Raw genomic sequence first — 12,537 nt, 5'->3', positions numbered from 1 at the left:
TCAAAATGGCGACGTCAGACGATTCCAGGGAAGTGTTTCAAAGAAAAGTTCAGGCTAGAATCGCTGGACAGTTTCTGAAGCAAATTGACCCAGGTAGATATGTACACAGGAAAAACGCAATGTCTCATTTCCCCGAAGTTAAACCTCATAGACCATGACACGTAAATAGTTGTCGATTAATTCAAGTTGTCCAGTTTTCGAGCGGCACCTATTTCTATAAGATCCACGCAATAAAATGTTTTCTTCACAAATTATTTATCCAGATAGACCATTCATCCGAAGAAACTGCTCGACTCTGATATATTGTATATGCAGTGTTTAAAAAAATGAAGCATGAAATACAAGGTGTCGTTGTCATGACCCTAGCTAATGTTGGATGTCAGATTGAGAGGGTCCCCAGATAGAAATAGAAACTATACTAGGCCTATTGGAATTGGGAGGAAGCCTCATTGACCCCAGGATCTAGGGCCGAGACAAGTACAAATTTACTACCGGGGTGCCCACTGTAGGGCTCTTGAGTTGGATAGAAAATGTCTGATTTGGAATTGTTTTACCAGAACCCTGGCCAAAAAACTGTTTAGATACATAAATAAAATGATCAGATCATGAATAAATTGAAGTTGACTGAAGCTTTATCTTTACTCAAACATGTAAATGTTGGAAGGAATGCATACATAGTCATAAAGAAATGCGAACATAAATGACTTGATGTGTAACCATTGAGTTTTATTGTTATTGTCATTACGTAATGTATTACATGACTAGCATGGGTCCGGGTAGTCCTGTGGGTACCCTGGTCCTTCTCTGGAACCAGCATGAACCAAGTACCGGAGTTACCCATACAAGCCCTACCAGGATTCCCTTAATTTCCAACAGAGTATTTATTAGTATCTATAGGGTTGGTTATGTAGCGGCCATAAAATTTCCCAGTCCCGTGATAGGATTCTGGCCTTCTGATCAGAGGTCGGACGCCTTGTCCACATGACCAAAGAGGTTAACCCCGTCAGCAAGCTGACAAGGTAAGGATGTCATCTGTCGGATGACTCCACACCCTGCTACATACTACACCGTCAACAGAAGGCACGTCCCGGGCCGCATTGTAGGGTACTGAGGCTTATTTTGCTCAAATTTGATATGAACGTGCTCAGCCCCATGTTGGGCACCAATGTAACGGCCTTAACATTTCCGAGTCCCTTGATGGGATTTGAACCACAGACCTGATCAGAGGTTGGACGCCTTGTCCACATGACCAAAGAGGTTAACCCCGTCAGCAAGCTGACAAGGTAAGGATGTCATCTGTGGGATGACTCCACACCCTGCTACAGTTACATGAGCTGGAAATCTACAAAATTTAAGCACTTAATATCACAAACATTCATAATGCAGCTGTTGTGACATCAGTGTTACGTTACACAAGGCTTGAATCATTTGTGTATATATATAATGTAACATATCAATCTGTATTAACCATGTCAGCCTCGCTGATCCAGTATACAACTTCTCAATTGTTTAAATGTTAAATACCCTGGACACATTACTGCCATAGCTTCGCTTTGAGTTTGATACAAATGACATAATGATAATCATGCAGATAAGCCATCCATAAACTTCGCCTCTTTCTGTAACCACGGAGACGGCTGTGAGTGTAGGAGATGGGGTTAGTTGTGGCCACTCACAGGCCCTGCCTAAGCACCCTCGTAGATGCATGTTTTGGGTGTTAATTGTTCATCTGTGTATAATTTTTGATAGACTTTTCGAAACATATATTTTAGTGATCTATCACCATTTATCATCACATACCACTACCAGTTTTCTGTGGCTCTTCTGTCTGACAAGGCGTTCAGGGCTGGCGACTACAAGTTAGGATGTTTACCATGTTTACATCATGTGACGCTCATGTGCCAGCTAGGTCAGCAGGTCAAAGTTAGACCAGGCTAAGAAAGGGTTATTTTTATCTGAAATTGCTGATTGTATTTAGACTGGCTGATGGGGACCCTCGCGATGGGTTTACCAACAAACTGTGTATATCAGGTTGTACCCAGAATTTCCTTGTAACTTTGAGATATCCAGACATTCGAGATAACGAGCCATGAACATTATATAGTAAGGCGGTCAGTACTGCAATCTCATTAAAATCAGATCTTAGTTCTCGCTACTGCTGAACAAAGATCTGAAGACATCCCATTGCGGGTCAGGTCAAACCGACCCTGTGCAAACTTTGACCATCCAATGGAATGACTGACAAGAAGTCGACATTAGCCAATCAGAAGGCAGCTTTTCCGTGGTTTACGGCACAAATGTAAATTGGCGACTACGCTTAGAAACATATTTTGACAAATTCTCAATTAAAATTTGAAAACTGAACAAAAGAACATTCTGGAATGGCTAATAGATGATCTAGATTGTATGGATTCAGTTGTTAAACCCGTAACTATCGTTGGAATTCCCTGTGTTAAAGTTTTCGAGGTTGAATGATTAGAAATCACATTCCCACTGTTACTTTCATGATCTAGTAAGCAACGCTCTGATTGGTTGGATGAAAGGTCGTTCTGACGTGACCCCTAATGGGATCCTCAGATCTTTGTTTAGCGGTAGCAAAAACTAAGATCTGATTTTAATGAGATTGGTCAGTACTGGAGAATAGGGTCAAGATAACGGGTTTCGAGATAACGAGTTTCGACAGTATCTGATTAATATTGTTATTTTAAAACTTTAAGTTCCTTTTCACAGAATCATTTACTCACATCCACACTGTTGTAATATTGTATTGAGTCATTCAGTGAAGGGGATCTTCTGTACCTATGATTGCTGCAATTTTCTTGCAATGTTATGTTGCAGATGCACTCGAGGACCCTGACCGATACAGTGGTAGCAATGTTGGCAAACTCTCCAGTCAGATTGACCCAGCGACACAGAAGAAATTTGAGGCGAAGTTTGGCAAATACCGTCGGAAGGAGTCTGTATTTAGCATCATGAACATACTCTGGTTGATGGCTGGCGTGGCAGTGTTTTACTTCTCAGAAATTGTCCTGGTAATCAGATACGACCCTCGTGTTGACAGGTAAGTGTTGTATGTCTTCGACATTGTCATGAATGTCAGTTATGACAGGCGATTGTTTTACTTTTCAATGTTGTCATGATGATCAGTTATGATGCTCACGTTGACAGGTGTGTGTTTTTTCTTTTCCGATGTTGTCATGGCGATCAGATATGATGCTCACATTGACAGGTGTATGGTTTACTATTCTGATGTTGTCATGGTGACACACGTTGCATGTCTTGGTTAAAGGGACATTCTGGTCAACTGGAGGACTTGATTAAAGAGTCACTCTCAGATAAAGTGACATTTTAAAGTCCATGGGTTATGGCCTCAATAGAGAGAACCAAGGCTGGCGATATATGGCACACTTCGCATGATTTGCAAAGATTTTACTGATGTCATATAATGCTCAGAAGAGTTAAGCCTTCAATAAATTGGTTTGAACTCTAACTCTTTGAACTTTGAGTGTATTTCATACCAGAATACAAGTGCCAGTTGTATGTCACATGCAATCTACAATTTTGAGTTCTACTGATTCAATTAGTAACATTTTTAGCAATATAAATTATTCCATTCTCAATTAATATGTGTATAGGATACAAAATCCAGTGGCCTGTTGAACCCCTACCCTTTTCAGTCAAACCCCTACAACGGGTGATGGTTGAGTACAGGTGAGTACTTGCCTGAACCTGTCATTCGACGTCACTTTCAGTAGGTCTAATTGTTAATTTTTTTACTTTTAGCTTACTCAACAGAAAGAAATATGACAAGACTTGGACTTTGGACTAGTGGCTAAAGTCACAGCCCTGCTTTGCAATATCCTGTGACATTAGCTACTAGCATGAAGTTTTGAATAGACAGTGCATTAAGAAAGTGGTAAAAATGTAACAAATGTTATATTTGGGATGACACTTTTTTAGTAATGTACAGATTCTAGTACTTTTTGGGTTGAATCCCATACAGGATTCGAACCCACACTCTCAAAGTGAGGCACCAAATCGCCAGCACACAAAAGTCAGCGATCTAACCAATTCAGCCACCGAGGTTTCCACTAGTTAAAGTTTGTTTTGTTCAGTACATTTATCTTAGAATGTCCATAAACTCTACTGAAAATGATGCCAAAAGAAAATAGAATAGACTCAGACATATTTGTCACATGTATATGACTGGTTTGAAATTCAAGTAATTGCTGTACCAAAAAAGATAGTTTCATAGCAGCATAGCAGCATAGCAGCATGTTTGCATGTTATGGCAATGACCCTGACCTTTTCTTGACAAGGGCAACTACTTCATATGGAATTGGAGTGGTTTCCCTTTGATTTCATCATCATCGTTATCATCATCATCATCATCATCATCATCATATTAAAGCGACAAAACCCTTTCCATATAAGATATGGAGTGAGCACCTTGTTGTTTGAAAAATATGTAGTCCTTTCGGTGTTGTGTGAAAAAATACTTAATGTCATTTGCAGACAGAAATCATAGTGTTTTTTGTAGATGGTAAACCAATCTGATAAAATAGATCTGTTGAGATTGATATAAAATGTTTACCATGACATCTACTACACTTGCTGGTGTATTTTCCACCATCACCGTACAGATATTCTAAATACTATATATTACAGAGATGCTCAGATGTGGATGCAGAGAAGCATCGTATTGGAGTAAAAGATCTGGGTTTAATGACATTGCAGTAATATTATTTTAAATTCACTCAAATTATGTCCTCAAGGATGTTTGCTCAGAGTGTGTGATGCAATCAGTCTGTTTCTGAAACGTGGCCATGCCGATATCATTTTTTAAAATAATTTTTAATTTGTTTCATTTCATATTGTTTTTACAAAACAGAAAAACAATGACTTCCATGTTACAAAAAATGTGTATGGCATGATGACCAATATTTATGGAATCTGTCTGAATTCCCATTTATAGTGCTGTGCATTTGGAGATGAAGTAATACTGCTTCAGTTGGTTCTGGAAAATCTGGAACGACGGAATATACTTTGTCTTCACGTGAGAAAATAAGACTTTTGCAAAGAATAATTATCAGGTTTCAATGGGTCATTACTTCTGAATTGGTATCCAAAACATATTGTTTGGTGATTTTTGCTTTGCTTTGAGCGCTGGTATTTAGCCAAAGTTCCAGCGCTGTCCAGATCGCTTTTACGTTGCTGCAATCCCAGAACAAATGTTCAGTCGTTTCTGTGTGTGTGTCACAAATCTACATCACAACATGCTGATATTATGCCTGTAGTCCATGTCCCGGTAGCCATGTTTTTGTTTTGCTGGATGTTAGGTGCTACATCGTGACAGTTTACAGGAGATAGCCTACAGGATATCCCGAGGAAATCCTGAACATACAGGATACTTACAGAGTGCTATATTTCATTGTTTGGTGTGAGTTTCAAGGATGAAGTACATGTAGGTTGTTCTTTGAGTTAAACCTTGTTCTTTTCTGAGGCTGAGTAGTGCACTCACAGCGTTAGAAATTAGCACTAGTCCTATAGTCCTTGCCAAACTGCCCGATAGTTGAGGTATCATAAGGACCAATAGAAATTTGCCATTTTTAAGAGTTTTGCTATATGTTATCATTATAAGGACTAGTGGACTAAACATGTTAGTTTCTATCGCTGACTCATATCGTCCTAGCTTTGTTTAATCCGGTCATATTGCAAGTTTCAGGTGTGTTTTTATACTGAATGACAAGAACATAGCAAAGTGCGCGAGTCTGTATATGGCGCCACGTTATGACATACGTTACAACATACTTGTGACATCCTGCAAATGTGACTTGGTTTCTTCAATGCTGGCTGAGAGCAAAACTGGTGTTGCCACTTGTCATAAGCCGGCGGTCATAGCTACTTATTTATTCATATATTGTTCGTCACATTTTCTTTTTTAGAATTATGTTTATTAATCTTCAACACTTGCTAGATCTATCTATTAAGGATAGCAGCTTTACGATGTCATCCTTCATTGATCAATTGTACATACCAGTAATAATGTAGGAAAGATACCACCCTGTGGTGAAGAAGAGTGAAAGTCAGCATTCATCATTACATCAACATCTATCTCCTAATGCAGTTTTATTATTTATCTTTAAAAGTTATATGTACATATATATTTAGGTACATATTTAAGTAGAAATTCAAGTATGCATTTATATGTCTCAGTAATTATTTTATGTACCATCACAAAAAAGATGAATCGCTAAGATGTTTGTCGTAAGTAAGACAATGTTGTGGGTTTAAAACCGTTTTTGAGCATGTTTAACAGTAGCTCTAACGGCAGTCGTAATTCTAGTCATAAGCTAAGATTTGTCTTGGCTAATACAGTTTCATGAATACCGGTAGGCTGTCTGATCAATAATTTACAGAAATATGAACTATCACTCTGTCCTCAAGGTCTGCTCCAGGATTGGCAATTTTTTTAACAAAAAGCAGTTTCCATTTCGCAGTTAGTGTCGTTAATTAATTTTAAGTATTTTTGTTTTTATGTGTTTCATTGACCTATTTCGAGTGATCAGCAATAGATAGGAAAATGAGTTTGGTATGACTAAACCAAGGCAGTGATAAATAATCAGCCATCGAGTTTTTAATCAAGGAAATAGTACACTTATCCTTGGTAATGTAGTATAATGAAATTTCATATATATCATCAAATACCCTGAATACAAACGGCACCTGTTTCAAACAGCCATAGTGATCATGATATGTCTTGTTATGGTTTGTTTGTTTGTTTGTTGTTTGTTGTTTAATGCCACAGTAAGCAATAATCCAGCTATATGACAGTGGCCTGTAAATAATCCAATTTGGACCAGACAAACCAGTGATTCACATCATGAGTATTGATCTACGCAATTGGGATATAATGAGATGCATCAACCAAGTCAGCGAGTCTGACCACCCCATCCCGTTAGTCGCCTCTTACGACCACACTAGGGACAGCACATGAACAAACACACATTAAAAGTCACCTGAAACAACATTTCAAACAGAATTTATTTCAAAACAATATTGGTTCAAAATACCCAATAGACTGGACCCAAGGGACAAGCATAGTTGCCTTTTACGGCAAGCATGGGTTGCTGAAGACCTCTTCTACCCCGGATGTTCTCGGGTATGTCGCGTTATGAAGATAGGTGTGGCATCATCTTGACAGTGTGCACACCCGACCTGGCAACACTGGGGTTATGTGGAGTACTGTACACATACCAGAAAAGTCCATCGTCTTTCACAATTTTGGCCGGTGATTTTCAATGCAAAGTAAGAGTAAAGTAGTGTGAATGTTTCTGTAAAACACACTAAAATATGTCACAATTTGATAAACATCCATATTAAACAGCGATAAAAACTAACATTTTCAGTCCACCAGTTCTTGTAATGATAACATGTAGCGTAACCCTTAAAAATGGCAAATGTCTACTGGTCCTTATGATACCTTATCTATTGAGCAGTTTGGCAAGGACTACAGGACTCGTGCCATCTTCTATCACTGTATTTAGTGAAAAGGTCTTAAAATTTTAGTTTTAATGGCGACCTGCAAGACTATTATGATGACGACTGCACCACACATGGCTTCTGATTCAATGAAACCTGCTAAAGTACCAACCAATCAGGTGTTGGAACACAGCTGACGTCACTCAAGTCTAGCGCAAGTTTACAGAGGCAACTGGGGTCAAACATGTGATTGAGGGCTGTTTTCCTATCTGTATGTAGCTTAACTCTAATAAATAAGGTATGCGAGGATACAGGCAAATACTTTACATTGGTATAGCTCATGGACGACACACATATATTTCCTGGTAATGTGACCACCTCTGTGGTGTAGTAGATAGAGTGTTAACCCTGGAGAGCGGAAGGTTGGTGGTTTGATCCCTGTCATAAGAAGAGATGTTAAAAAATGGCACTTGTTTAGACTTGTTGTTACCCTGCCTGGCGCTTGCCATTAAACAATGACTGGTCGACATGGAGTCAGGAAGCTGTGTCTGGGTGGGGTATCCATGTCAAACTACAGCATGGTATCTCAGAGGCCTGGACATTATAACACCAGCATAAACCTAGGCTAGTACAAAGCAGCCACACACACACGTGTGCATGCACGTCACTATGTAAGTGCAATTATCTTAAAGGCAACATTAAACCCAATTTCACTTCTGTTAGCATATACGCCATAACTAACACGAATAACAGAATCACTGTATGATTGCACACCTTATAAACTTCAGGTAAGGAGATTTGAAGGGATTTGGTCTTGAAATGATTTCTCTGATTGCTTCGGTTTCCAAAGATGATAACCATTACAATGTTGACAGCATCATTACGTTTTGCACCAAATGCCACCAATTTGATAAGTGAAATGCATTAGAATATTGGCATAAAACATCACCTGTTATTGATTTCCCGTGTTACAGTGCTTGCAGCCAATATTGAAAGCATGATTATTAAAAATACATGGAGTGGATGTTGATATTTAACGTCATGTTCGAAGTCTTGTCAAAAAGGATTTTTCCAATGTCTGCTTGTTGTAAATATATTTCAAAGGCATTTTCACATTGTGTTCGAAATAAATAAAAATTGCCAGGACCAACTTTAGAAGCCTCTGGCCCTGACTACACTCTTCAGGCCCTTATTTAAAAAGACTGCAGCTGATTGTGAAAAATAAATCGAGACGCCAATTCACTGCAGGCCATAACCTGATAAGGACCCACACAAATTTGAAACTCCTGGCCCGACGTGAAATCTACCTGCTACCGAGCCTACAGGCAGGCACCGTTTTAGCTTGGCTGGTTTATGGTTTAGATGTTCAGGTGAGTCAGTGTAAAAATTGATTTGGTGAAACATGCTCATAACAATTGCTCTTCCTTTTTATCATTCATTTGACATTGTGATAGAGAAACTGACCCTGTTTAGTCGTAGATTAAATTGTGAAAAATATAATATAAGCAGGGAGAAAGGAAAAGAGAAGAGATAAAATCATCTTCCCAAGGCAAGAGAGTTAACTGACTTTAAAAGTCTAGTTCCCACCCTTGCCGAACTAGACGGAATTCCTTGGCTCGATCGTAGCGCCACCAGTGGATATTACAAGTTATATCACTTCTAAGCCTCTCCGGTGGACCAATCAGATTCCACCACCTGTATCACATGCATTTGCTTAAAAAAAAAATGGCTTTGCCCAGTGAAGACGATCTCATCAAAACTCAAGATCTATATTGTGATAAAACGGGTCTTACATCGCGAAGTGCATCAAATCACGTGAGCACCTTGATTAAAAACATGAAAAGATTTGTAAAATGTCTGTTGACAACGAGTTGGCAGTACATACGCTTTGCAAATCCTGCAATCGACCAAAATCTGCCCGACAGTTTACGAACTGGATTTCGATTTCGTTGGGTGATTTTGATTGGACTATGCACAGACTCATTAGGCCAGCCAAAATGTATCTCCATAATACAAGCCTACTTTGGAAAGGGTGGAAACTGGACTTTGATAGTCAGTTAACTCACTTGCCTCGGGAACATGAGATAAAATGGGGACAGTGGAAGTCGATAGAGAGAGAGGAGGTGGGGTTGGTGGGTGGAGGTGGTGTGTGTAATGAATACTTGATAGTGTAGTTTGAGACATTCCCATTTACTATAGAGCTTCATGCTGTTTTTTTCAAAAATGTACTTTTCAAGATTTTGAATGCTATTTCAACTCAAACCCAAATAAGGTTTTTCTTAAGAACATTTACATGTTTTCAACATTACGATCTGCCAACAGCCTGTTGGTTATTGCAGGGTAGACACGATCCCTGCCGACCTAGTCATGGTGTATGGGGCGACTTTACGGATCGTATGGTTGTCATTGTTGACTTGGGTGTCAGCCTACCCCAATGGGGTGGATCGTTGCTTATTATATCAATCACTGGATTGTCTGGTCCTGATTTGATTATTTATAGGCTGCTGTATTGTTTGTAGGCTTGTTGTTAAGGCTACATTCAGCAATATTCTACCTTTATGACATCGGTCTGTAAATAATCATGTCTGGACCAGGCAATCCAGTGATTAACATCATGAGCATCGATCCACACAATTGGGATTCGATGACATGCATCAACCAAGTCAGCAAGCCTGACCACCCGGTCCCGTTAGTCACCTCTTACAACAAAAAAAGCATAGGTTGCTGAAGACCTATTCTACCCTTGATCTTCATGAGTCTATTTGCTGATGTAATATGGCTGGAAAATTGTTGAGTGTGGCATTAAACCACAAACAAAACAAACTGTCCATAATAAGATTTTCTTAATCTGGACATTTGTTCACCCAAACAAATTCACTAGGAACCATACAGTCTGGATAAATAGGTTTTCGCTGTAGCTCCAGAAATTTTTTTGAGCCTTTGACTATTTTCACTGAATGCACAAGTTATCATTCACATTGGATATTGATGGTTTTCTTTGTGTATTCAGCATATTTTTATTCCCTCGGGTCCAGTCTATTGGGTATTTTAAACCAATATTGTTTTGAAATATTTCTGTTTGAAATGTTGTTTCAGGTGACTTTTAATGTGTGTTTGATCATGTGCTGTCCCTAGTGTGGTATGTGTTGTACAAACACACAATAGCGATATACATGACTTATTAACAGTTAGTGGGATGTAGCACCTTGTCGTGCATTATTCACACAGTAGACAGAGTTCATGCAAGTGTGATGCCTATATTCCATCAGTAAATTAAGATCTGTAAAGAAGCAGAGATCCATATTCCAAAAAGTTTGTAATTATGCAGTGTGTTGTAATGTTATTTGATCTTGAAATTGTTTGTGTGTATTTGTAGAAATCCAACTAAAAATGGATTGGGTAATGATGATTTTGACAATGATGATATTGATGTGATAACTGTTATGTGTCTATTCCCAAATTGACACTAATGATGGGAACTGATTAAATCAGTGGTGTTTAGACTTGTTAATCCAACACTCTTGCACTCCGATGCCCACACACCTAATTTGTAACGAATTACCGAAATCACTCATTAATTAGTCTCGTTAATCCGACAGTGATCAGCATATTCCGTGGTCATCTGCCCGCGAGTACACAGCCTGTGTTTTGATGCGAGATGTGTTGGCTGGTAGCTGTATATTACAACGGCTGCAGAGATAAACTTGCTTAACAATAAACAATTAATGCTTTAAATAAAGAAAACAGGATTTATCACATGCTTAGATTACCTCAATCTCATTAAAATCAGATACAAGTTCTCGCTAGCGCCAAGGGCATCCCATCACAGCTAGGTCATGTCAGAACAACCTTTCACGACTGTATATTAATCCAGAAATCTGTACATAGAAGTTAGTGTGAGACCAACAAACAGCCAACAAGTGGTATATAATCAACAAATGTATTACAAAATTCACTATGTTTACAAATCAATACAAATTTCTGCACAGTAATTACAATGGCAGTAAACAATAGAGTCGTAGTACAATATTCAATGGTAATATATAATATGATGGCAGTGGTCAGTATCAAATACGAAAATACAGTGGTGATAGCAAAAGTCAGTGATAATAATATATATTCATCCAGCGGGGACAGTGGTCATGCTTCCGTGATGAGCTAGGCAGGGAATCAGGGATTATGAACGATCCTCACGTGAAATCTGGTCTTGATGTGATGAAATTGTTTGAGAGACAAAATGTGTGAGAGATGCGAGAGGCATGCTCTTGTCCCCTTATATACTGTCTAACTAGCGTCCAGAACTTTCTACACAGTGCTGTAAGGCTCTATACAATGCTGGGCACATCTCGTCATTTCTGAAAGTTACCACACTACTCTAGCAGCTAAATATAGTAACTTCCTGACGACTGCTTACCTTAAATAGTGCTACATTCCTAACGACTTATCACTGCCAAAATAAAATGCAATGAGCATCTACCGAATCTCAACAGAAACATGTGTCAACAATAACATACACTGCCGTATTACATAACTTTCTGATAATTGTACATGTGCAGTTTAGCAATTCTCATTTGCAACGATAATCCATGACAGCTGCATTGTTCAGAGCAGTAATGACGTCGTCCATTGTTCATTATGTATAAGTTAGACCACGAGGACCCAGTGTCTAATCGTTGAAATGGTTAATTAAGCCATGAGGGGCCCTGTGTGAAGCATGTGAAATCTGTCCCCCGAGCCTTTCGCACGGGCACCTTGCACTTTGCCAATTTGGGTTATAAAATGCTTATCCCGGGGCAACTATACCATTCAATTTGGACCAACTTGAGCACTTTTATCAATCACCTTAATATTACTTGCCCATCTTGATGGGCCTATTATGAGCAAACGTAGCCCTGATCAAGATAACAGTAATTTTGTTGCTATCCGTTCATTTCTTTGAACGAAAACCTACCAAATCACAAGTACTATACAAATACTAGAATGCAAAGAGAAACATACTGTATAAATATTGCATAAAACATATTTTGCAGTTCATAAACGGATAAGCCAGTAGTC

General features: G+C 38.8%; 1 protein-coding gene across 1 annotated transcript in view; it reads left to right on the top strand.

Annotated features, from left to right (window-relative positions):
* LOC139452471 (transmembrane protein 128-like) overlaps nt 1-12,537 on the top strand; it is a 78,585-nt gene continuing 66,048 nt past the window's right edge. The window contains exons 1-2 of the mRNA XM_071233961.1: nt 1-93; nt 2,839-3,061. Coding sequence (XP_071090062.1) covers nt 6-93; nt 2,839-3,061 — 311 coding nt within the window. The 5' untranslated portion in view covers nt 1-5. The remainder of the gene's footprint in view (nt 94-2,838; nt 3,062-12,537) is intronic.

This window comes from Haliotis cracherodii, unplaced genomic scaffold (assembly GCF_022045235.1).
Source record: "Haliotis cracherodii isolate W230 unplaced genomic scaffold, xgHalCrac1.p SCAF_9, whole genome shotgun sequence".
Classification (NCBI taxonomy): Eukaryota; Metazoa; Mollusca; class Gastropoda; order Lepetellida; family Haliotidae; genus Haliotis; species Haliotis cracherodii.
The sequence above is the reverse complement of the archived record's forward strand: the minus strand, read 5'-3'. Positions and strand labels throughout refer to the sequence as shown.